Below are 27,311 nucleotides of genomic sequence, written 5' to 3' on the forward strand. Positions count from 1 at the left end.
CAAGGCAGAAGACCCAATATCCAAGCAAGAAGACCAATCTTTGGAAATAGAAAGAAAAAAATAGGAAAATTGAAAATAGTGTTTGAGTTTTATGGGATACTGTAAAACAAAAAATATACCTTTCCTAGGAGTTCCTGAAGTTGTGGAAAGTGGAATGGCTTAGAAGATGTATTCAGTGAAATTATAGCAGAATATGCTCCTAAAATGGAAGAAGATAGGGGCATCCTAATATAGGAAGCACAAAGAGCTCCAAATAGACATAATCAGAGAAAGAGCTTCATAATGACAGCTTATAATCAAACTTTCAAGAACAAAACATGAAGAAAAGATAATAAAATGTACATGAGAGCAATGTTGGATTGCCTTTAAATGATCTCCAATTAGATTGACAAGTGATTGCTCATGAGAAACCCTAGGGGCTAAGAAAGAATGGAGACACATAGTCCACCTCATAAAAGAAAAAAAAAAACCCTGTCAACCCAGAATACTGTAACCAGCAATGCTCTCATTGATAACTGAAGGTGAAACAAATAAATTCCAAAACAAATAGAAATTCAAAGAATTTATCACCACTCATTCATCCTTACAAATGATAATTAAGGATGTGCTACGGCCGGTGCTGCGGCTCACTAGGCTAATCCTCCGCCTTGTGGCGCCGGCACACTGGGTTCTAGTCCCGGTCGGGGCGCCGGATTCTGTCCCGGTTGCCCCTCTTCCAGGCCAGCTCTCTGCTGTGGCCAGGGAGTGCAGTGGAGGATGGCCCAAGTGCTTGGGCCCTGCACCCCATGGGAGACCAGGAGAAGCACCTGGCTCCTGCCATCGGATCAGCGCGGTGCGCTGGCCGCAGCGCGCTGGCTGCGGTGGCCATTGGAGGGTGAACCAACAGCAAAGGAAGACCTTTCTCTCTGTCTCTCTCTTTCACTGTTCACTCTGCCTGTCAAAAAAAAAAAAAAAAAAAAAAGATGTGCTACACGCAGAAATACAGGAAGAGATAGTCATAATCATGAAAGAATGTAAAGGAAGACAATCTCCTAGAAAAATTACCAAGGGAATCCACAGGAATATTCATGGAAAAAATACGAGGACTAAACCATTAATTTTCAATAATTTTTTCAAAATTTATTTATTAATTTGAGAGGTAGAGTTACAGGAAAAGAGAGTGAAAGAGAGAAAGTTCTGGGCCAATCCAAAGCCAGGAGCCAGGAGCTTTTTCTGGGACTCACACGTAGGTGCAGGAGCCCAAGTATTTGGGCCATCTTCCACTTCTCTCCCACGCCATAGCAGAGAGCTGGATTGGAAGAGGAGTAGCCAGGACTCGAACTGGTGCACATATGGGATGATGGAACCATAGGCAGAAGGCTAACCTACTGTGCCACAGTATCATCCTTCTCAATAATAATCTTGAATTTAAATAGTCTAAATTCTACAATTAAAAGATATAGACTGGATTAAAAAAACAAGACTCAGCTATCTGCTGCCTACAAGAAACACACCTCATCAACCAAGATACACGCAAATTGATAGTGGGAGGACAGAAAAACATATTCCAAGCTAACAGAAAACAAAAAGGAGAAGTAGCCATCCTCCCAAATATCAGATAAAATTGACTTTAACACAAATAAAACTGCTAAAAGAGAAAAAGAAGAACATTATGTCATGATTAGGGATAAATTCAACAGTAATATTTGACTATAGTAAATGCATGTGCACCCAATGCCAGTGAGCCTGGCTATTTAAAACAAATGTTAATGGATTTAAAGGGAGACACATAACACAATCGCTATGGGGGATTTGACACCTCAGTTTCTTCAATGGATAGATCAGCTAGACAGAAAATCAACAAAGAAACAACAGAGTTAATCTGTAATATTGACCAAATGGATTTAAGTGATATCTACAGAACAGTTTTTCTGACTGTTGAAGAACACACATTTTTTTATCAGTGTATGGAACATTCTCTTGGGTGCACCATATGCCAGGCCAGAAAACAAGTCTCAGCAAATTTAAAAAAGTGAATTCATACCATGTGTATTTTCTTACCACAACAGAATGAATCTGGAAACTAACAAATTAAGAAACTCTACAAAACATGTAAACACATGGAGACTGAACAACACGCTGCTGAAGGAACATTAGATCATAGATGAAATCAAAAGAGAAATAAAAGAATTCCTGGAAATGAATGAAGATGACAACACAACATATCAAAACCTATGGAATACAGCAAAAGCAGTGTTAAGAGGGAAATTTATAGAAATTAGTGCCTAAATCAAGAAATTAGAAAGACATCACATAAATAAGCTATCAATGCATCTCAAGGACCTAGAAAACAACATTAAACCATACCCAAAATTAGTATGAGGAAAGAAATAATTAAAATCAATATGAATAAAACAAAATTATAACTGTAAAAATGATACAAATGATCAGTGAAATGAATTTTGAAAAAAAAATGAAATTGATACACCATTGGCTCAAACAACCCCAAAATGGGGGAAAAGACACAAACCAACAAATCTGAGATGGAAAATGGAGGTGTAAAAATGGATACCACAGAAATAAAAGTATCATCTGGAATTAGTAACAGACACCTATATGCCAAAGTTGGAAAATATATAAGAAATGAAGAGATTACTAGACATAAATCATCTACCAAAATTGAGGCACAAAGACACTGAAAATATAAAACAGATCAATAACTGAGATGGAAATTGAATCAGAAATAAAGACCCTCCACAAAAAGAAAAGGCCAGGCTGGGATGACTTCACTATTGAACTCTGCCAGACTTTCAAAGATGAACTAATTGCAATTCTTCTCAAAATATTCAAAACAAAACATCCAGCATCAGATTAATTCCAAAATCAGAAAAACAAAGAGAACTATAGACCGATAGCACTGATATCATAGATTCAAAAGTCCTCAACAAAATATTGTCTAATTAATCAAAAAACACATTAGAAAGATCATTTACCTGTACCAAGTAGGATTTATCCCAGGTATACAGGAGTGGTTCAACATACATAAATCAATAAATGTGATACACTCAATTAACAAATTGAAGAATAAAAATCACTCTTTGTCAAGAGGTACAGAGAAAGAATTTGATAAAATACAAAACACTTCCATGATAAAAACCTTAAGCAAATTGGTTATAGAAGGAACATTCCTCAACATAATAGGACAATATATGACAAACCCACAACCAGCATCATTTTAAATGGAGAAAAATAAGAAGCATTTCCAATAAGATTCAGAATCAGACAAGGATGCCCACAAGAATGCCAATTGCTATTAAATATGGTCCTGGAAGTTTTAGCCAGAGCCATTAGGCAAAAAAGGGATACAAATTGGAAAGGAGGGAGTCAAATTATCCCTATGTGCAGGTGACATGATTTTATAAATAGGGAAACCAAAACACTCCACTAAGAGATTATTGGAACTTGTAAGAAAGTTAAAGTTGTAGGATATAAAATAAACACAAAAAATCAATAGCCTTTATGGCTGGAGCTGTACAACAGCAGCTAAAGCCACTACCTGCAGTGCTGGTATCCCATATGGGTGCTGGTTCAAGTCCCTGCTGCTCCACTTCCAATCCAGCTCTCTGCTATGTACTGAGAAAGAAGTAGAAGATGGCCAAAGTCCTTGGGCCCCTGCACCCACGTGGGAGACCTGGAAGAAGCTCCTGGACCCTGGCTTAAGAATGGTGCAACTTGGGCCATTGTGGCCACTTGAAGAATGAACCAGCAGAAGAAAGACCTTTCTCTCTCTCCCTCTCTCTGTAAATCTGTCTTTCAAATAAAAAATCTTTTAAAAAATCAATAAACGTTGTATACATGGCTGATAAAGAATTTATATGATCAATCCCATTCACAATAGCTTCAAAAATTTTAAAAAACTTGGAATAAATTTAAGGATGTCAAAGATCTCTATGATAAAAATTGCAAACATTAAAGAAAAAAATAGAAGACCAAAGACAAATACCAAAGTTCTCCCTGCTCTGTGGTAACTAAAGTAATATATATAGAAGTGAAACTGACACTTTGAGATGCGAGGACTATGAACAGCCCTTTTCTCAACTTTTGGGGAACAGTTTTTTTCATAGTATTTGTTTAACTCTGTACTTCATGTATGGTTAAACTTATATATATAAAGTTAATTGAAAATAGATCTTAGTAAAGAAAGAATAGGAATAGGAGAGGGATGAGGAAGAAGGGTGGGAGTGTGGGTGGGAGTGAGGAAAGTGTGGAAAGTATCACTATGTTCCTCAATTTGTAATTGTGAAATACAAGAAGTTTGTATACATTAAAGAAAAGGTTTTTGGGGAAAAAACTTAAAAAATAAACAAAAAGAATAAAAAGAAAACTCAAAATTTGAAAACAAATGGGAAAAAATGGATTATGAAAGATAAAAAAGAAATAGAAGACAAAAATAGAAAAATCTTCCAATCTTATGGATTGGAAGCATTAATATTATCAAAATTTCCATACTACTGAAAGCATTTTATGGAATCAATGTGATCCCAGTCAAAATATCAATGATATTTTTTTCAGGTACAGAAGAAATGATGCTAAAATTCATATGCAAACACATTAGAGCCTGAATAGATAAAGCAATATTAAACAAGGAAAAAATAAAAGCAAAGCCAGAGGCATCAGAATACCAGACTTCAGTACAGGTACAATCAAAACAGCTTGGTGCCAACACAAACATAGACATGTAAACCAAGAAACAGAATAGAGTCCTCAGAAATAAATGCAAACATCTACAACTACTAATTTTTGACAAAGGAGCTAAAATCAATCACTGGATAAAGGACAATCTCTTCAAAAATGGTGCTGGTAAAATTAGATCTTTGTATGCACAAATATGAAACAAGATCTCTATCTTACATCTTATATAAATATCAACTCAAAATGTTTAAAGGATATAAATCTTTGATTTGATATCATCAAATTACTATATACAAGATATTGACATAGACAAAGAATTCTTGGAAAAGACCCCAGAAACACAGGCAGTAAAAGCAAAAATAGACAAATACATAAACCTAAGAAGCTTCTGCACCACAAAGGAAACATTTAACAAAGTCAAGAGGCAATCTACCAAATGGGAGAAAATATTTGCAAACTAGGAAACTGATGAAGGATTAATATCCAAGATATATAAACAGTTCAAGAAACTTAAAAACAACAAAACAATGAAGTTAAGAGATAGGCAAAGGATTTTAACAGGACTTTTTCAAAAAATGAATTCAAATGATCAACAGACACATGAAAAAATGTTCAGGATCACTGGTCATAAGGGAAATGTAAATGAAAACCACAATGAAGTTTCACCTCACCCTCATTAGAATAGCTCTATTACAGAAATCAAAAAATAAATACTGGCAAGGATTTGGGGGCAAAGTTTCCCTAATGCACTGTTGGGGGGAATGCAAACTACTACAGCCATTGTGGGAGACAGTATGGAAAGACCTCAGAAAGCTGAAAACTGATATACCATGTGAATTAGCCATAATACTCTTGAGAATTTATGTGAATTAAATGAAATCAGCATGTGAAAGAATTATTTGCACTCTCAGGTTTATTGCAGCTCAATTAAAAATAACTAATATATGGAATCAACCTGTATGTCCTTCAACTTATGACTGGATAAAGAAAATTTATATATATATATATATATATATATATACACATATATACTCTGGATTACTACTTATCCATTAAAAATGAAATCCTCTCTTTTGCAACAAAATGTATAGAATTGGAAACCATTATGATTAGTGAAATAAGCAAGTCTCAAATATTGCATACTTTCTGTGATATGCAGCTGTTAATGTAGAATACAGAAAAAGTATAAGATTAAAATGGACATTTTGGGGTTGATGTTTTTAGTCCACATTTATACTCCTGTGGAACTGTGGTCTTCCTGCATTTTACTTGTTAGATATTATAGTTATTGACAAATTAAGAGTGTGAATATATAGTGTATTAAAATTTTGTGTTTGCAATAACTGATGAAGAGTGGAGAGGGAGGGAGTAGGTTGGGGGAACAAGGGAGTGAGAGAAGTTCATTGTCTTCTTGGAAATTTACCTATGGAATGCATGAAACTTGTCCTGTTTATATTAATACAAATTTTTAAGAGAAAGTTACAGTAAACTTATTAAAATAAAAAAATACAAGGCTGGCGCCATGGCTCAATAGGCTAATCCTCTGCCTGCGGTGCCGGCACCCCAGGTTCTAGTTCCAGTCGGGGCACCGGATTCTGTCCTGGTTGCTCCTCTTCCAGTCCAGCTCTCTGCTGTGGCCTGGAAGTGCAGTGGAGGATGGCCCAAGTCCTTGGACCCTGTGCACGCATGGGAGACCAGGAGAAGCACCTGGCTCCTGGCTTCGGATCAGCGCAGTGCACCGGCCACAGCATGCCGGCTGCAGAGGCCATTGGAGGGTGAACCAATGCAAAGGAAGACCTTTCTCTCTGTCTCTCTCTCTCACTGTCCACTCCGCCTGTCCAAAAAAAATTTAAAAAATACAAAGGTACCTTTAAAAATATCCTGACCTGGAATTTTAAAATTATTGTGAAAATATATTTCATATAAAATTTATCTTGTACTCATATAGGAATATTTGTAACATAGCTCTTCCATGTCAATGAGTATAACATGATTATTTAGTATCCACACTCATTGAGAATGGTTTTGATTCATTTCTGGCTCTACATACTTTTTAAAAACTTTTCTCCTAGTAGTCAAAGTGAAATGACTATAATACATGCATTATTAAGACAGAGAAAAAGCCAGCACCGTGGCTCACTAGGCTAATCCTCCGCCTTGAGGCGCCGGCACACTGGGTTCTAGTCCTGGTCGGGGCGCTGGATTCTGTCCCGGTTGCCCCTCTTCCAGGCCAGCTCTCTGCTGTGGCCAGGGAGTGCAGTGGAGGATGGCCCAAGTGCCTGGGCCCTGCACCCCATGGGAGACCAGGAGAAGCACCTGGCTCCTGCCATCGGATCAGCGCGGTGCGCTGGTCGCAGCGCGCCGGCTGCGGTGGCCATTGGAGGGTGAACCAACAGCAAAGGAAGACCTTTCTCTCTGTCTCTCTCTCTCACTGTCCACTCTGCCTGTAAAAAAAAAAAGACAGAGAAAAAAATGAAAATTGAAGTTAAAACATCCCATTATAAAATTTATCCCTTGGTTATAAAATTTGTAATTATAACGTTGATAATGGTGGCTACATATCAGATACTGACTGTTGAAATAGTGATTATAGTTTGAAATTGCACATACAACAGTTAATTCAATTTGATGTAGGTGTAATTTCACTTTGAAGGAAGTATTGCATATTGAACAACTTAATTTTAATAAAATTATTCCAGGAAAAATAAGTGCACAAGCAACAAGGAGTGTTATCAAGCTTGGGAGAAAGATGGAGCTGCAATCAATAATGTTCAAGATCATCCTTTAAAACAACCTGGAGGCATGGTGGTTTGTGTCTGGAGCAGAAATTAATTGACTATAAAAGGGCACAGAGTTTGGGGCTGGGTTTACGTACCATTCATTTCTATCTCCTTATAACTGAAATCTCAAATGTCTCATGGCATCAGGTGCATGATGGGAATGGGAGTGGGTTTTCTGCATTTGAGCAATTAGTGCCTAGGCACTGATTCCTTTGTATTTCTATACTTTGGGCTATTTTCAAATTATTAGATATTTATAATTTTATTTACATTAGTGTCATTGATGCTAATAGGCCTCAATTGGGAATAAAATATAAACAAACTAGCAGTCAAAACATAAAGACGATCAGTTACTCACTTATATAATAGCATAGAATGATAAGAAATTCTGAATGTTCTATCCAAAAAGTAAGCAAATTCCAAAATGGTTGAAAAGGTAAAATATAGGTTGATTCTGACTAGGAGAAGATAACAGAAGAAAAGTGAAGGAAGTATACACTGAGGGAAACAGTTGAAGAGAAATTTTCAGCAGAAACTACCAAAAGAGGAGGAATGCTGTGGAGCAGTGTTGAAAGTGTGGACACAAAGCAGCGAGCGGGGTCATTACACAGGATTCATGTAAAAACATATTTTTCTTCTCTGGACCTTTGCATATGTCTCTTTCTTTAATTTCTTCTCACCTGGAGATAAAATCATGGATGAAGACTAGCCAGGGTCCACCCCACAACAGTAAGACTTATAGATTTATTCTTTCTTTTGAGATTGAAGAAATTTTAATTGGATTAAATATATATTTTAATATGAGATGTTACAGTATAGTGGGTCAAACCACCATTTGGGGCATCCAGATCCTATATGGGAGGGCCTGGGATGAAGTTCTACCTCCACTTTGGATTCAGTCCCATGCTAAGGTACTTGGAAGGCATAAGATGATGGTCTAAGTATTTGGGTTTTGGGCACTTATGTGGGATATACACATAGAGTTCCAGGATCCTGACTTCATTTTGGACCAGTCACCATCACTGAGGATATTTGGAAAATTAACCAGCAGATAGACAATCTCTCTCTCTCTCTCTATCTTCCTCTCCATCCCTCCCTTCTCTCTCTCAAATGAAGAAATAAATAAAACTTTAAGCCCATAGTAACTGGGAATTTGATTATAAAAGCCCATGAGAGTATTTCAGGCATGGAAAGCCAAGACACTCTGGCAAAAAGATCTCTGTGAGTGAGATCCCAGTGGAAAGAACAGGTCTTCAAAGAAGGAGGTACCTTTCTCTGAAGGGAGGAGAGAACCTCCACTTTGACTATGACCTTGTCTAAACAAGATAAGAGTCGGAGAACTCAAGGGGCTTCCATAGCCTTGGAAACTCATGACTGGAGCATAGGGAGATTACTGATGCCATAGACAGGAGTGTCAATTGGTAAAATCAACAACAGGAGTCACTGTGCACTTACTCCTCATGTAGGATCTCTATCCTTAATGTGCTGTACATTGAGATTTAATGCTATAACGAGTACTCAAACAATATATTTCACTTTGTGTTTCTATGGGGGTGCAAACTGTTGAAATCCTTACTTAATGCATACTAAACTGATCCTCTGTAAAAAAAAAAAAAAAAAGAAATTATCAATTCCCAACTTGACTCTCACTGGGATTAAACATGACAATAGGTCTGCTCTGATTTCATCATCATTTAAAAAAATCATCTATTATTTTTCACTTTATGTTTCTGTGTGGGAGCAAACTGTTGAAATCCTTACTTAATGTATACTAAGCTGATCTTCTGTATATTAAGATAATCGAAAATGAATCTTGATGTGAATGGAAGGGGAGAGGGAGTGGGAAAGGGGAGGGTTGTGGGTGGGAGGGATGGTATGGGGGGGAGGCCATTGTAATCCATAAGTCGTACTTTGGAAATTTATGTTCATTAAATAAAAGTTTTTTAAAAAAAGAATCAAACCAGTTGATGACAATTGTCATATTTACAATATCCAGTCTTTCCCTAAAGGATGTTGTGGATGATTTATTTTTTTGGTAAATAAAATAAGTATATTGAATGACTTGTTTAAATTCTTCATCTAATATTAATATTTCTCATATGTTCTTTAATAAAATAACCAAAGATTTTTATATATTTATTTTTAGCATTTTATGTGTGATCTTTACAAATTGTGATTTTTATACTTAACATCGTCTTTTTCTCAAATTTTCTTCAAGCCATATTTTCACAAAGGAGGAAAATTTAGTCATTTATTCTATTTTTACTTTCCATATAGTTCTGGAATCCTCCTACCAGTCTAGATTCTATTTATTTATTTATCTACTAACATTTAAATTGTAATTATATTGTAACAAATCAAATATACTTCATAGACACAATTCTAAGAATACAATGATATTCCCTTCCTTAATCTCTTTCTTTCTTTTGATTTTTCTTTATTTTTAAATATATATTTATTTATTTGAAAGAGCTACAGAGAGGCAGAGGCAGAGAGAGTCTTCCATCTGCTGGTTCACTTCCCAGATGGCCGCAAGTGTGAGAGATGCACTGATCCAAAGACAGGAGCCAGGAGCTTCCTCCAGGTTACCAAAATGGGTGCAAGGGCCCAAGGACTTGGGCCATCTTCCACTGCTTTCTTTTTTTTTTTTTGACAGGCAGAGTAGACAGAGAGAGAGAGAGAGAGAGAGAGAGAAGAGAGAGAGAGAACCACTGCTTTCTAAGGCCATAGCAGAGAGCTGGATCGGAAGTGGAGCAGCCGGGACTCCAACCGGCACCCACATGGGAATGCCAGCACTGCAGGTGGCGGCTCTACCCACCACACCACAGCACCAGGTCTTTTTCTGATTTTCAGATAAGAGTTTTTTTAAAATTTGTTTGACAGGTAGAGTTATAGACAGTGAGAAAGAGAGACAGAGAGAAAGGTCTTCCTTCTGTTAGTTCAGTCCCCAAATGGCCACTACGGCCAGCGCTGCGCCAAGCCAGGAGCCAGGAGCCAGGAGCCAGGAGCTTCCTCTTGGTCTCCCACACGGGTGCAGGGGCCCAAGCACCTGGGCCATCCTCCACTGCCCTCCCAGGCCACAGCAGAGAGCTGGACTGGAAGAGGAGCAACTGGGACTAGAACCCGGCACCCATATGGGATGCCAGCGACGCAGGTAGAGGATTAACCAAGTGAACCAAGGCGCTTGCCCCCAGATAAGAGATTTTAAATTTACATTACATTAAAGAGGCTTAATGCTTCACTGAATAAGCAGTTTAATAAGTAAAAAAGACCATAGTTTGGGTGAGAATATAGGACAGAGCTATAAACAATTGAATAGAAAAAGGAGTCAATACTACTGAAATATATAAGTTCTACTACTGCTGTCTGACAAAAAAATTGTATCAAACATTCTAATTTTATCACTTCTATAACTAAACCAACCACAACTCACTAAAAGATAATGCATTCTTACCTTAATGTTTTTGAGAATGTATATCAAGCAATGTGCCACAATCTTCTATATTCTTGCATGCTGCTGCTGGGTCAGCATGGAATATCAGCTCTTCAGTCATAGCAAGGATGGAGAAATAGTACTGACTGATTCTGATTTTCAATACTTTGTTAAATTTCAACTATGGTGGCTGGGAGTGAAACTTCAAATCTAATTGAACAACACTTAACAGCAATAAAAGAGAAGCAGATGAAGCATGGTGGTGACTAGACTTTTTGAGCCCTCACATTAAATCTCCTTGAGACCTGAATGTAGGTGGGGACTTAGCTCACACTGGACACACTGGCGCTACTCCCAATGAGGAAGCGGCATGTAACCCCAATTTCTGCGAAAATGTGATCAGAAGATAAGCTATCCACTAGGCCTCACGGACACAGATTCAGAGTAAAGTGGAGATAATTCAGCTGATGTTTGGCTATGGTAGGTATTGCCAGGAAGATGTTTCAGTTGTTAACCTATCTCTTGTTTCCCAGTGCTTTTGTTGAGGGTGAACAGGCTTGGAACGTTTAATATATCTACCTACTGAGAGTTGTGGATTGCAGGTTTCTGTAACTTTCTGTCCAAAATCTATGGGATACAAAAAGGACAACCAGGAAACTGATCATCTTGTTATATGTCACATAAGTTCAAGGATCCAAGCAATTGAACCATCCTCCACTGCTCTCCAAAGCGTGTTAGTAGGGAGCTGGATTGGAAGTGGAGCAGCAGCGACTCAAACTAGTGTCCAAAGGGATGCGGGCGTCACACACTGCAACTTTAACCACTTATGCCACAATGTTGGCCCCTGTCCTTTCTTCTATTGCACTTGTAATTATAGTCTCTTTGTTACTATGTACAAAGAGCCCATTTATGATTAAGGGAGTTAACATTTTTTGTTCATTACAAATGAAACAGCTTATGTCTATTTTACTTTCTATGCTTTGCTTGTACAAAATTCATGTACTAAAATATAAGCTCTTTTGCTGTTCTACAAATTATGCTGGACTTTTGAATTGGATAGTATTGAATCCATAGGTACAATCAGAAGAAAAATGTAATAACAAAAATTGATTTTCCTAAGCCATTATGACATTTTTCTCACAATTAAATATTTTTATTTATAGTCTCTTACAGATTTCAATGTGCAATTCTTGCAACTATTTTGATAAACTTTACAACTAAGTCATTTTTCTATTGTGAGTAGCAGGTTTTTGTTTCAATCTCTGATTTTTCATTGCTAATGTATACAGTTCTTTTTTTGAAAATGTAGAAAATGCAACATGCTAAGATCTTATATATTTTTGTATGTTTTGTAGATTATACGCATGGTTGTACCTATTGTGTGGTATACGGGTGTTAGCATTGTCCTCTGAATGTTCAGGATTTTATCTGAGGTTATGCCTTGCATTTAATTACATGTGTGTGGTATATCATTTGATGTGGAACAGGTTATTTTCTTTTTTTTTTTGTTGTAAGAGAAAATACTGAGGCCTAGCACAAAGATGAACTGTCTGCCCATAGGTCACATCTAATAAATGCTATGGGCACAGTTAAATTATCCTTCAAGTCCCTGCTGGGTACTATTTTTCACCAAAATGCATTCTTCAAGTCTTTTGGATTTTTTTTTGTTTGTGTGTGTATGTGTGTGTGTGTGAGTGTGTGTATATGTGCCAGCAGGCATGCTTCTGTATGTGTATATGTCTCCTAAGTTTCATAGGTAAATTATGATTGGAAGTTCATGTAACACACGATACAGCATTAAACAGTGTATATAATAGAAATTCAATTCAACAACTATCAATCATATTTTGTTTTGTGAAATGAAAATGTCTAATACTACGGGAAAGCTACTTTGATTTTCTCAGCCACCGTAAGAAATAGCTACTCCTTTTCAGTACCCCCTTATAATGGTGGAGTTTTGATGAGACATCCTACAAAACACATAACGTGCTTAATGCTGATGTAAATGTGGTGGATTGTGTTGTACTATTATTCATGCCTAAATGCCTATTGAATCCTGTGGATACATTTACACGTATATAAATGTAAGATTCCTAAAAAATTATTTATTTATTTGAAGGTCAGAGTTACACAGAGAGAGAAGGAGAGAGAGAGAGTGAGAGGGAGAGAGAGTGGTGTTCCATCAGCTGGTTCACTCCCCAGATGGCTGCAACAGCTGGAGCTGCGCTGATCTGAAGCCAGGAGCCTGGAATTTCTGGTTCTCTCATGTGGGTGCAGGGGCCCAAGGACTTGGGCCGTCTTCTAATGGTTTCCCAACCCATAACAGAGTGCTGGATTGGAAGTGGAACAGCCGGGACTCGAACTGGCGAAAATATAGGATGCTGGCAGTGCAGGTGCCAGCTTAACCCGCTATGGCACAGATCCAGCCCCCATAAATATAAGATTAATTTCTCCCAATAGGCTAAATACACTCTTTCAAATTTATCACACATACCCGATGATAATTAGAGATATGATTTTTTGAAATGGACAATTTCTACAATATTATATGTATCTCTACCATTATTTATAATTTATAATGTCTGTTATTATTTACTCATATGCAGATTGGAATAAAATTCCTTGCATTACAATAAAAGAGTCAGAGGATGCACGTTGTACACTTCTCATAATAAGGATTTAATATACTCTTAAACTTAATCTCTGCTTATTATAACATCAAGCAGCTTGTGAAGATGCCAAGAAGAGTAGAAAATGTCAGTAAATTATTTATCAGCTAGCCTGCCAGTTGGAAAATAGGGAGCTTACCTCAAATGATATCTGTAGAGTAAAAGCAAAATTAATTAGAAAATTTCACTTCTTAGAGACAGACAAACATCTTTTCTTATCCTGCCCTTCTGACAACCATCTGAGTTCTGTATCTGAGAACACTATATATAAAAGAAAACCTATACACATACATCCATGAAAAAAAAACAAGTTTAGAATTTACATACTCTGTATATTTTGAGAATTGTCTATAAATGCTGCAATTGGAAAACAAAATATTTTCACTGACCAAAAATCAACGGCAGACAATGCAGAAATTGTTGCTAATGTCTTTTTGTGTATATTTAATTATTCTTCAGTGGGCTTTAAATTTGGAGATAAGAAACAAGGTTTTGGATCCCATTTTTTCAAGCAGGCACTTTTTTAAGTGTATCTTAAATTATTTTCCAGAATACAAACAACATTATGTGTTAGTTTGAATAAGTTATGTGACCATGTTATGAAAATTGATACAAGAAAAGTAAAAGTAAAAAAAATAAAATTTACTTTGAAATAGTTTCTTGTCTATATTTGTTTAATGTATTCTATTTATATACCTATGTACTATTTAACTATATACAAGCAGGAAATCATTACCTACACCAATATCTTGAAACATTTCCCTATGTTTCTTCTAATAAATTCATAATTTCAGGTCTCCTATTTAGGTCTCTGATCTATCTGGAGTTGATTTGTTTTAGTTGATGAGAGTTACAGGTCTAATTTCATTCTTCTACAAATATATGCCCAAATTTTCCAGTACCATGTGCAGAAAAGACTATCCTTTCTCCAATGTATGATCTTTACACTTTTTTCAAAAACCAGTTGGCTGTATTTATGTGGTTTAATTTCTGCTCCCGCTATTCTCCATTGATCTGTATTTCACTTTCTTTAGCCAGTGCCATGCTGTGGTAATTACTGCTGCTTTGTAGTTTGTTTTGAAATCAGGTCTTGCGACTTCTGCAGCCTGATTTCTTTTTGTTCAGGATTGGTTTTGGCTATTCTGGGTATTTTGTGGTTCCATATGAATTGTAAGATTGATTTTTGAAATTCTTTAAAGAGTGCCATTAATATTTTGGTATGGATTGAACTGATTCTTTGGATTGCTCTAGGTAATATAGACATTACATCAATATTAATTACTGCAATTTAGGAGCAAGGGATGTCTTCCCACCATTTTACATTCTTGATGGATTGTTTCACCAGGATCTTACAATTTCATTGCAGACATCTTTCACTACTTTGGTTAAATTTATTCCTAAGTATTTTACTTTGTAGCTATTTTGAATGATATTTCTTTCTTGAATTTTCCTCGGTTGAAATTATTATTGATGTAAAAACCTTCTAGTATCTTTTTCAAATGTTGATTTTTCATCCTGCAAATTCACTGAAATGGTCTATCAGTTCTAACAGCTTTTTTTTTGGTAGATTTTTTTCACACTCCCAACATCACAAATATGGATAATTTCCCTTTCTCCTCTCACATTTTCAGATTCTGAATTTCTTTCTATTTCATAAAAGCTCTTTCTAATACTTGCAAAACTTTATTGAATAACAGTGGTGATAGTGGTTATCCTTGTCTTGTTTGACATCTGAGAGGATGTGTTATCATTGGCAAGGTCTCCTTTATATGTTTACTTTTGTTTATTTAAGAGTTTTCTCTTTTTTAAGTCTTGATAATTGTCCCTCCCTCTCCCCATCCCTTAATCCCCATCTTTCATTCCCTTTTCTCCTGTTTTTCCTAATTTCTATAGAAACAAAATTTCAGTCCCATTTATGATCAGAGGTTTAATGCACCACTAACCATAATTTTCAACAAGTAAAATGTAGAAAGACCATAGTTTCAAAGGAGTATTAACAAGGACTAAAATAACAATCAAATCTCAGGTGTTCATTTCATTCCTCTGCATTGTTGTATTTTGTATTAACTTCCATATATCAGAGTATACATATAATGTTTGTCTTTTGGGGACTGGCTTATTTCACCAATAGTAATTGTTTCCAGTTGCATCCCCTATTTTTAACAAAGGACAGGCCTTCATTCTTTGTGTGGCTGCGAAATATTCCAAGAGTGCATTAATATATCCCTCTCAACCTCATCTGCATTTTTTTTGATTATTGCATGTTAGCTATTCTTATTGGGAGGAGCTGAAACATCATTGTGATTTTCATTTGCATTTTCCTAATGGCTAGTAAATCTGAGCACTTATTTCATGTCTCTGTTGGCCATTTATATATCATTTTTAGAAAAATGTCTGCTCATATTTGTTGTCCATTTCTTAACTGGTTTTTTTGCTTTGTTGTTGTTGAAAATTTCTTGAAAATTTACATATTATAGATATTGATCCACATGCAAATATATTTTCCAATTTTGTCAGTTGCCTTTTCACTTTGTTGAGTGTTTCCCTTTCCGTACAGAAGCTTCTTAGCTGATGTAATCCCATTTGTCTTTTTTTGCTTTTATTGCCTGTACTTCTAGGGCCTTTTCCAAGAGGCCTTTCCTATCCCAATGTCTTTCAGACTTGCCCTGATGTTTTCCTCTGTTAATTTGATGATATTAAGTCACTGATGTGGTTCTTTGATTCATTGTGGGTTGATTTTTGTATAACATGTAAGACAGGGGTCTTGTTTCGTACTTCAGTATGCATAGATTAAATGTTCTCAACACCACTTGTTGAAGAGACTATCACATCCCTAAGAGTTGAGTTCCTTGATTTGTCTTCCCACCTCAATGACTTTGCTGCTGGTTATGTGTGGAATATCAGCTTCTCAGCCATAGCACGGATGGAAGAATTGGAGTGCTGATTGGCTCTGATTTTCAATACTTTGTTAAATTTCACCTTTGGTGGCTGGGAGTGAAACTTCAGCTTCTCATTGAGTCATACTTACAGTGATAAAAGAGAAGCAGGTGAAGCATGGTGGTGACTAGACCTTTTTTAATCCTTGCATTAAATCTCCTTGATACCTGAGTGCAGGTGGGGACTTAGCTCACAATGTGACACACTGGTGCTACTCCCAATGAGGAAATGGCATATAAGCCTAGCTTCTGCCAAATTGCGATCAGAAGTTAAACACTCCACTTGACCTCATGGAAACAGATTCTGAGTGAAGTGGAGGTAAATCTGTTGATGTTTGGCTAGGGTAGGTATTGCCAGGAAGATGTTTCAGTTGTTAACTTACCTCTCGTTTCCCATAACCTCTGCTGCGGGTGAACAGGCTTTTCTTGGAACTTTTAATGTATGTGCCTACTGACATTTCTGAGTTGCAAGCTTCTGTAGCTTTCTGTCCAGAATCTACAGGATACAATACGGAGATCCAGTGAACTCATCATCTTGTCATATGTCACACTTTGAGGCCCTTAGTCCATAGAACTTTTGTAGCTTTTCCATACGACTTCTTTCCATTGCTTCCGAGACTCTATTTACTTGGCAGTTGTATTATGTTTGAGGACATGTTTTTGTTTTAAGTGAGTTGCTTGGAAGGAATAGTTGAGTGTATCTTGTTCAGAACTCTAAGTATCCTTCCTACATCTATGTGACATTTTGGACAGCTATAATACCCAGCATCCAGCACTAGAGACATATCGACAAACATTATGACTAAGGGAGGATCATAACTGTGTAAAAGGTGCTACGCTACTATGTGTGGTACCTCACCACCCCAAACATGAAAGTCTCCCTATTTTTGTGAAACTTGTTTCATGAATTTTATTTTCTGTCTTAAAACTTGGGAGGAAGATGTATCACAATTCCTTATTCTTCTAGGCCAAATTGCATTTGAGTCCATGCCTTAAACACCTGGATGATAGAAAGTCTAATATCAATAATTGAAAAGGTCCCTCTTGAGGCATAAGGGATGTTACTATAATTTTCATGATTTGTTGTTCCCAGAAAAAGGCACTGGGTGTAGTCCTTAGTTCTTGTTTGCTGTGGCTACCCCTATTGTTCGTTCTGACGTCATTTTGACCTCTACTGATCCTTGCAGGTCTGCCAAGCTGCTGTTCCAGAAGAGCTATGCTTTTGCCCTTTGCATCAGGCCTCGCTATTGACCTCTGCCTGAATCATGGAATCCCTCACAGCTGCTCTTCCTTGTGTTTCTACACCTGGCATTCAATCTCCACAGATGTTCCCTAGTCATATCTCATCATTTGTGGGGCTTAGGAAGGGAAGCTTACTGAATGCCTACCACTAGTAGAACCTGTGACTCAATCCTTCAAATTACATCAGTCTCTGTGAAATGGATAAGAAGATGGAGTGTAGAATTCAAACTACGTGTTTCCTAAATAATTCACTGACAAAAATCATAACCTCAAAAACTCTCCATAGCCTCACTTAAAAAGGAGAACAATAGTTAACAGTGGATGAAACAAGATATTCTCTGTAGGGTGGCAGGAGCTATGGCCTGTGGTGCAGCCTCACCATAGAGGAACAGGTAGAAGTTAGCGTGTGTGATCCTTCCCAATCCCGGTTAAGTGACAGAGTCTTATAATATCTATACTAGGTCTTGGGCAAGCTCACCCATGTATCTTTTCTTGTGTGATAGGAATGGAAGGTGGGGTGGAGGAGAGACAACAGGTAGCTGTGGGTTTTGACAACCAATAGAAGCGCAGGGGGTGAGATGCTTTCATTAATCCCTGGCTCTGTGTAGTAGTGGGTAAAACTGCTGCCTGTAGTGCCAGCATCTCATTTGGGCGTCATTTTGATTCCCGGCTGAAACCAATTTTGTTCCAGCTCTCTGCTATTGCCAGGGAAAGCAGTAGAAGGTGGTTAAAATCCTTAGGATGTGCACCTGTGTGGGAGGCATGGACAAAGCTCATGGCTCCCGGCTTTGGATTGGAGCTGCGTTAGCCATTGCAGCCCTCTGGGGAGTGAACCAGCGGATGGGATATTTCTCTCTCTCTCTCTCTCTCTCTCTCTCTCTCTCTCTGCCTCTGTATCTTCCTCTGCCTCTCAGTACATATGGCTTTCAAATAAATAAATAAAACTAAAAAAATACTAAAAAATTAAAAATTTACCTTGTAGGGTCTTTCTAGCTTTTCCACTAAGGGGTTTGCTGCATGTCCATGCCAATTGGGTGGGTATAACTTGAGCCATCAAATGATTGACCTTTAGGCCATCGGATTGTGACATGTGGGTTTTGCCTTCCTGAGCAGCTTCTCCCTGATCCAATGAGTGTGAAGCATCTGGTTGGTTGTGCTTCTCTGAGGTTCTTTGGTTTGGACTTCAGTGAGGAAGGCAAGGACTGTTTAACGGATAGATCAATTCTGGAGCCAGGAGTTGGCCAGCCTAAGAAAAGTGCTGGGACTGGTCATACAATAGGCTCTTCAAGAGAGGGAAGTCTGAGATTTGGATGGAGTGGAAGGGGACTCGATGCCTGTGTGGACACGCAGTAGTGGATATATATCCACAATTAATTCTGTATTGAAACCCACACCCCATACACTGCCTTGGTGGTAGAAGTGTAAGTTTGCTCCTGTGTGCCTCTGGCTTGGCATACCTTCTCATTTTGATACACCCTACAGTCCATTCCATTGGGTTTTGGGCAAAAGAGCAGGGCATCTGACTTGCAAAACTTGTTTCTTTAGGAATTACGACTGAGTGTTAATGAACAGGAAAAGTCACTATGTGCTGATAAGGAGAGTCGCCTGAGAATCATCAACATCTTGATGCATATTTCCATGGACAGAAAGATGTTTGTAGGTTCATAGAAAGGTTTTGGAATCCTGCAAATCCAGAGTATTACTTCTGTGGGACACAGGGATCTGCATGCAGACTGACATTCTAATACTCCTGCTTAAATCTTTTCAGGGATGATAAAAGCTTTAGATGAAATTTTAAAATTGAAGTCATTTTAAAAGATACTTTTTTTAAAAGAAATCTGCAACAATGCCTGTTATTATAAACATGTGGCAGATGTGTAAGGTAGTAGTAAACTTTAAGTTCTATGTACCTGACAAGTAGAATTTTCCTCCCTGGGCCACTCTCTGCCCTGGCCTCCACGGGATCATAGTGTCTTGAGTTGCAAGGCTTTCACAATATTTGCCAGAATGGTGTCCATGTTCAGGGTCATGTGGAAGTACATTGAAGATGTAAATTTCGTACCTGCAACACACCTTACTCCCACCTGTGTGACAAAGGCCTACACTGGTGTTTCTCAAAAATCTTGCACAGATCATCTGAATTAACCCTTTAGATATCAATACATGGGTATATATATTTTCAGACTGCACTTTGATTTAATGCAAACTAAATTTGTGAACCAATTCTCTATATAATCATGTTTTTTCACATAAGATTGCTAGGTTCTGAACGATATATACATCCCAATTCTACTTGTGGAAATGAAATCTGACCTCCACCAAGAAGCTTTTCCTAAGTCCTTGGTTAATAGCACAGCATACGCAACTTCCTTCGTACTGGGAAGAAAGACAATGGAGATGAATCACAACTGTGGTGCAAGAATGCTGTGGAGGGGTGGCATTGTGGTCAACTGGTAAATCCACCACCTGCAATGCTGACATGCCTTATGGGTGCTAGTTGGAGTCCTACCTGCTCCACTTCTGCTCCAGCTCCCCACTAATGTGCCTAGGAAAGTAGTGAAAAATGGTCCAAGTCCATGTGGCCCTGAATTCATGTGTGAGACCCAGGAGCATCTCTTGCCTCCTAACTTCAGTCTGGACTAGCCCTAACTATTGCAGCCATTTGAGTAGTGAACCACTAGATGGAAGATATCTCTCTCTCTCTGTCTCTCTCTCTCTCTCTTTCTCTCACTCTCTTCATAGCTCCTGCAAACTTCCTCCCTCCCTCTTTATAATTCTGGCTTTCAAATAAATAAATAAATAAATAAATCATTAGGAAAAGAGTGTTGAAGAGTAGTAGAATACAGAACATTGACTTGAGTGGTAGGAAGACATCAAGGCTTGTGCATCAGATTTTTGCCTTGAGATGAAGCTGTAAAAAAACAAAAGTGGTGGAGAAAATCAGCAAGAGGGACAGGGGCCGATGGGAGAGGGAAACAGCCTGAAAGTAGCCCTCATGACCTCCTCCCACACCAAGTGGGAAACCCACCTGCTGTTCCAATATCCTGGCAATGGCAGGGCCCCAGCCATATGGGCATTGTATCAGCATATCTCTATCACACTTCCTTTCAAATAAATGAAGTAATTTTAAAAATAAAATAAAAGGGACAGTGGGATAGATGCAGGAAGTGGGAACCCTGTCATGGGCAAACAGCCACAATCATTGCAAATTCAATCTTGAGGGATGTCCCAACATTACAAGAAGTGCACAGTCTTGTTTGTCACTATAGTTTAGAGTTTAGATTATTTCAAGTAAGAATGTTAAGAAGTCTAATCAGCTGTTGTAGCTAGCTCAGAGAGACTGTAGGGGGTCTGATCCCAAGGTCTCATTGCCACAGATGTGTGGAAACATCTTCAGGTGACTCCATTCCCTACTATGCAATCCAGGCCAGCTTCTGCTACTCTCACCACAGGCCTGGCTGCCATGCCAGCCCCGCAAAGTCTCTGCCCCCTGCATGAGGTCAAACCCCTCACCCCACGCGTCGTCTTCCCCTCAAGCTTAGCTCCCGCCCTTTTGCCTGCTGCACACCCAGCCCTCCAGGAGGTTCGCACCACCGCGCTCAGCTGGTGCTCTGCTGCCTCCTTCTGTGTGTCTCTTGAGTGACCCCGCAGACTATCTCTGCCTACAAAGCCTACTGAGCTGAGTGGACTAGGCGCCCCAGGGTCATCCAGCCTCCAGGCTCTTAATCCTAGCGCTCCAGTCTGACTGGAACAACCACCGTTCCCACCGCCATCATGGCCGACGGGTCTGACACCGGAGGGCGTCCCTGCCACCACCGTCGACACACGGCCCCGGCCGCCACTGGCCTGCCACCCACTCTGGCCCCGCAGCAAACAGGTAACAACAAGGGGACAGCTCCAGAGCTTGAGGCCGCCGCCGGGAGCTCGTCATCCAAAGGGTTGGCAGGGGCAGACGGAGACGGACGGCTACCAGACAGGAGGCAGAGGCGTTCTGCCACATGTCGCTCGCTGGTGCACTACCTGAAGGACCGCGAGAAGGGTGGGCCATGGCGCGCAGGGGTCCGGGACTTTGAGAACGAGCTGTTTAGTCAGGCAGTGCGGAGCCTGCCCGGGGTGCTGAAGGAACGCCAGCTGAACCTGGGCACCCTCAACAAGGTGTTCGCGTCTCAGTGGCTGAACAGCAGGCAGGTGGTGTGTGGCACCAAGTGCAACACGCTCTTCGTGCTAGACGTATACTCGGGCCAGATCACGCGCCTCCCTCTGATTCGAGACATGGTTCCGACGGTGGCCATAGCCCAGCTGGGCTGTGGCATCCACTCCCTGGAGCTGAATCCCTCCAAGACGCTTATGGCCACAGGAGGTGAAAACCCCAATAGCCTGGCCATCTACCATTTGCCCAGCCTCGAACCCATGTGCCTTGGCGACCGCCGAGGCCACAGAGACTGGATCTTTGCCATTGCCTGGATGAGTGACACCGTGGTTGTGAGCGGTTCCCGGGATGGCACCCTGGCACTATGGTGGTTGGACCCTGATGATGTAAATGACAGCATTGAGTCGGACAATGCAGTACGGTCCCCCTTGTATGCTCACATTAACCCAAAGGACCTGGAAGCCATCCCCAGGGCCAACAGCAACCCCTATAACTACCAGGTGCGCGCCCTGGCCTTCAGCAACAAGAACCAGGAACTGGGATCAGTGTCCCTGGATGGCTACTTCCACTTATGGAAACCAGAGAACCATCTGTCCAGGATGCTGTCCATTAGGCTGCCCTACTTTGGAGAGAATGTGTGCCTGACCTACTGTGATGATTGTTCCCTGTATGCTGTAGGTTGCCAGTCTCACCTCTCATTTCTAGATCCACGCCAGGGCCAACACAACATCCGAACCACCCACTCTTGTGAAGGTGGCACCTGCGTGTGCTCAGTGAGTTTCTACCAGCACATCATCACGGTGGGAACAAGCCATGGCTCCCTGCTCTTCTATGACGTCCGTGCGCAGAAGTTCCTAGAGGACAGACGCGGGGACATCCCAGACACCTCTCCAGGGCCTGCCAGGAGGAAACTCAAACTCATCTGTGGCAGAGGCTGGCTCAGACATGATCAAATAGTTGCAAACTACTTTGGTGGTACGGATGAATGGTCAAATGCGCTTTACACCCACTGCTACAACTGGCCAGAGATGAAGCTCTTCACGGCTGGGGGACCTCTCTTTTCTGCCCTTCATGGGAATTATGCTGGCCTGTGGAGCTAGGTACGTGTGATCCTTCGTAGAGTACACAAATTGACCCTCTTGTTCCTTCTAACTTTCCTTGTTGTGCATCTTTTACGTCTTTAATTCCATGACTTTTTGTTTTTCAGATGGAATTGTCCTGATGCACACCTCCTTCCTCCATACAGAGAAAGGAAAAGATCATCTATCAAAACGTCCTGCACGCCCTACTCCCCTACACTAACATTTGGAATTTTATCCAGAGATTTTTGCCTAAAAAGTATTTGCATTCTGTGTTTGAGTTATTCACATATTCTGTTTTTTTAAGTTAATGTATTTATGATCTTACTCTGATGTATATTTTTTCTCATTACTAATAGTACAGCATTACACTGTGTAGTCATCTTTCATTGCAGAAATGTAGTATATTCAGAATGTTCTCTATCAGAAGGTTAGAAAATATGTGTTCTGTTGAACTGTGATTATATTACATTATACTAATTGTGAAGTACATTGGGCATTGTAGATTACTTACTTTTCTGATGATTTCACTTGAAAATTATGATTTTAGAGGACATATCTATATAGTCTTGATTTTGAAGCTTTTTTTAAACCCTAGAATCTGGGGGCCAGCTTTGTGTTATAGTGTGTAAACCCACCACCTGCAGTGTCGGCATCCTATAAAGGAGTCAAACTCCAGGCCTGGCTGTTTTACTTTCAATCCAGTCATGTTCTATAGCCTGGAAAAGCAGTAGAAGATTGCCCATGTCCTTGGGCCTCTGCACCTACATGGGAGGCACTGAAGAAGCTCCTGGCTTCAGATCAGCCCAGCCTCAGTCGTTTTGGCCACTTGGCAGGTGAACTAGTGGTTGGAAGACCTCTCTCTCTCTCTCTCTGCCTCTGCCCCTCTGTAACTACATTTCAAATAAATAAATATTTAGAAAAATAGTGCTGAGAGCAGAATATAGAAGGTAACTTGAGTGGTAGGAAGAAATCAAGGATTGTGTATGAAATTTTTGCCTTGAGATGAAGTTGTAAAAAGCATAAGTGGTAGAAGAAAATCAGCAAGATGAACAGGGGCCGATGGGAGAGGGAAACAGCCAGAAAATAGCCCCCATGAACTCCTCTATTAGACATAAAAGTAAATTCATCCTTTCATCCTCCTTTCCCATACCTCCTCAGGAAACACATTTTTGGGGGGAGCAGAATTATGGAGTGTGCCTCGTTGCTATCAGGTAGGTAGTTCTCCAAGCTCACGGTGTTACTCTGTTAATAAACTCCCCATGTGTGGAAGTATGCCTGGTCCAGGCTGAAAACTGAAGTTCAGGATATGGACCTTTCTATCACCCTGAGACTAAACCCACTCTCTCAACTGCTGTAGTCAGCACTGTTTCTGTGTAATTGTCTCTCTTTCCTTACCTCCTCTGAAAATTCTGTCCATCACACAGGATTATGTCACTGTCATCCGAGCATACAGGAATGAAATACTGATGTTACCTACTCCTGGAAGGGAGGTACTCCTCCCCTGGCCTACTCCACTCCACCTCCCATGGGCCCTGAGCATCAAGGAAAGTCAAACCTTCAAAGAATCTCTCATTTCTCTCTTCCTTCCACTGTCCATTGCTGCACTCATCCAGATTCTCGGGGTTGCTGCCACCTAAACGGTCATGGAGCACACCAGGAGCAGAACATTCCTTGTCCAGGGTCTGCATTTGGAATATACTCCCAGGGGATTCTGGCATAGGATTTCAGAAACCTACACTATTTGGTTGAAAATATTTAATAATTACACAAAAGCAAATTGTTGTACCACAATTGCAGTACAACAGGTCAAGCAGCCACCCCCAACTCCAGCAGGTTCCAGTCCTTGGAGGCAGCAGAGGGGCCAGAGCTGTGGCACAACAGGTTAAACTGCTGCCTGCTGAGAGCATGGTTTTAATGCTGGCTACTGTACTTCTCCAATCCATATCCCTGCTAAGGTGCCCGGGAAAGCAATGGAGGATGGTGCAAGTGCTTGTGTGTAGTACCCACGTTGAAAACCAGGATAAAGCTCCTGTCTCCTATCTTCTGCCTGGTCCAATCCTCGTCTATAAGGCCACTTAAGAATAAGGCAACGGAAAAGCAGCATAAGACCCAGGTGGGAAATATATCTGGTGTTCCAGGAGCCTGGCTTTGGTAGAGCCTCAGCAATTTGGGCATTGTATCAGCATATCCCTATAACTCTGCCTTTCAAAAAATTAAAGTAATTTTAAAAAAATAAATAAAGGGACAGTGGGATAGATGCAGGAAGTGGGAACCCTGTCATGGGCAAACAGCCACAATCATTGCAAATTCAATCTTGAGGGATGTCCCAACATTACAAGAAGTGCACAGTCTTGTTTGTCACTATAGTTTAGAGTTTAGATTATTTCAAGTAAGAATGTTAAGAAGTCTAATCAGCTGTTGTAGCTAGCTCAGAGAGACTGTAGGGGGTCTGATCCCAAGGTCTCATTGCCACAGATGTGTGGAAACATCTTCAGGTGACTCCATTCCCTACTATGCAATCCAGGCCAGCTTCTGCTACTCTCACCACAGGCCTGGCTGCCATGCCAGCCCCGCAAAGTCTCTGCCCCCTGCATGAGGTCAAACCCCTCACCCCACGCGTCGTCTTCCCCTCAAGCTTAGCTCCCGCCCTTTTGCCTGCTGCACACCCAGCCCTCCAGGAGGTTCGCACCACCGCGCTCAGCTGGTGCTCTGCTGCCTCCTTCTGTGTGTCTCTTGAGTGACCCCGCAGACTATCTCTGCCTACAAAGCCTACTGAGCTGAGTGGACTAGGCGCCCCAGGGTCATCCAGCCTCCAGGCTCTTAATCCTAGCGCTCCAGTCTGACTGGAACAACCACCGTTCCCACCGCCATCATGGCCGACGGGTCTGACACCGGAGGGCGTCCCTGCCACCACCGTCGACACACGGCCCCGGCCGCCACTGGCCTGCCACCCACTCTGGCCCCGCAGCAAACAGGTAACAACAAGGGGACAGCTCCAGAGCTTGAGGCCGCCGCCGGGAGCTCGTCATCCAAAGGGTTGGCAGGGGCAGACGGAGACGGACGGCTACCAGACAGGAGGCAGAGGCGTTCTGCCACATGTCGCTCGCTGGTGCACTACCTGAAGGACCGCGAGAAGGGTGGGCCATGGCGCGCAGGGGTCCGGGACTTTGAGAACGAGCTGTTTAGTCAGGCAGTGCGGAGCCTGCCCGGGGTGCTGAAGGAACGCCAGCTGAACCTGGGCACCCTCAACAAGGTGTTCGCGTCTCAGTGGCTGAACAGCAGGCAGGTGGTGTGTGGCACCAAGTGCAACACGCTCTTCGTGCTAGACGTATACTCGGGCCAGATCACGCGCCTCCCTCTGATTCGAGACATGGTTCCGACGGTGGCCATAGCCCAGCTGGGCTGTGGCATCCACTCCCTGGAGCTGAATCCCTCCAAGACGCTTATGGCCACAGGAGGTGAAAACCCCAATAGCCTGGCCATCTACCATTTGCCCAGCCTCGAACCCATGTGCCTTGGCGACCGCCGAGGCCACAGAGACTGGATCTTTGCCATTGCCTGGATGAGTGACACCGTGGTTGTGAGCGGTTCCCGGGATGGCACCCTGGCGCTATGGTGGTTGGACCCTGACAATTTAAATGACAGCATTGGGTCGGGCAATGCGTCGGTGTCCCCCGTGTGTTCCCAAATTAGTCCCAGTGAACTGGTAGCCATTCCCAGGGCCAACAGCAACCCCTATAACTACCAGGTGCGCGCCCTGGCCTTCAGCAACAAGAACCAGGAACTGGGATCAGTGTCCCTGGATGGCTACTTCCACTTATGGAAACCAGAGAACAGCCTGACCAAGATGCTGTCCATCAGGCTGCCCTACTTTGGAGATAATGTCTGCCTGACTTACTGTGATGATTGTTCCCTGTATGCTGTTGGCTGCCAGTCTCAAATCTCATTCTTAGATCCACGCCAAGGCCGGCACAACATCCAAACTGCCCACTGTCAGGAAGATGACACCTGCGTGTGCTCGCTGAGTTTCTACCAGCACATCATCACGGTGGGAACAAGCCATGGCTCCCTGCTCTTCTATGACGTCCGCGCCCAGAAGTTCCTAGAGGATAGATGTGGGGGCAACCGAGGAACCTCTCCAGGGTCTGCTGGGAAGAAGCTCAAACTTATCTGTGGCAGAGGCTGGCTCAGACACGATGAAATCGTGGCAAACTACTTCGATGGTATGGAAGAATGGTCAAATGCGCTCTACACCCACTGCTACAACTGGCCAGAGATGAAGCTTTTTGTTGCTGGAGGGCCTCTCCTTTCTGCCCTTCATGGGAATTATGCTGGCTTTTGGAGCTAG

At 41.0% G+C, this 27,311-nt stretch overlaps 2 protein-coding genes across 2 annotated transcripts; both read left to right on the forward strand.

The window, feature by feature from the left end:
- Positions 1-21,505: 21,505 nt before the first annotated feature.
- On the forward strand, positions 21,506-22,981 carry LOC100352877 (DDB1- and CUL4-associated factor 12-like protein 2). The gene has a single exon (XM_002721826.5). The coding sequence runs from the start codon at positions 21,506-21,508 to the stop codon at positions 22,979-22,981; it is 1,476 nt and encodes a 491-aa protein (XP_002721872.4).
- A 2,854-nt stretch (positions 22,982-25,835) lies between these two features.
- Positions 25,836-27,311, forward strand: LOC100353129 (DDB1- and CUL4-associated factor 12-like protein 2). Its single transcript, XM_017337830.4, has one exon. It carries the CDS (start codon positions 25,836-25,838, stop codon positions 27,309-27,311), a length of 1,476 nt encoding a protein of 491 aa, XP_017193319.3.

The sequence above is a fragment of the Oryctolagus cuniculus genome, chromosome X (assembly GCF_051225735.1).
Source record: "Oryctolagus cuniculus isolate XC-2025 breed Fujian yellow rabbit chromosome X, ASM5122573v1, whole genome shotgun sequence".
NCBI classification, from domain to species: Eukaryota; Metazoa; Chordata; class Mammalia; order Lagomorpha; family Leporidae; genus Oryctolagus; species Oryctolagus cuniculus.

Excerpts from the sequence above, each read along its gene's own strand:
- LOC100352877 (XM_002721826.5), top strand. The coding sequence starts at position 21,506 with ATGGCCGACGGGTCTGACACCGGAGGGCGTCCCTGCCACCACCGTCGA.
- LOC100353129 (XM_017337830.4), top strand. The coding sequence starts at position 25,836 with ATGGCCGACGGGTCTGACACCGGAGGGCGTCCCTGCCACCACCGTCGA.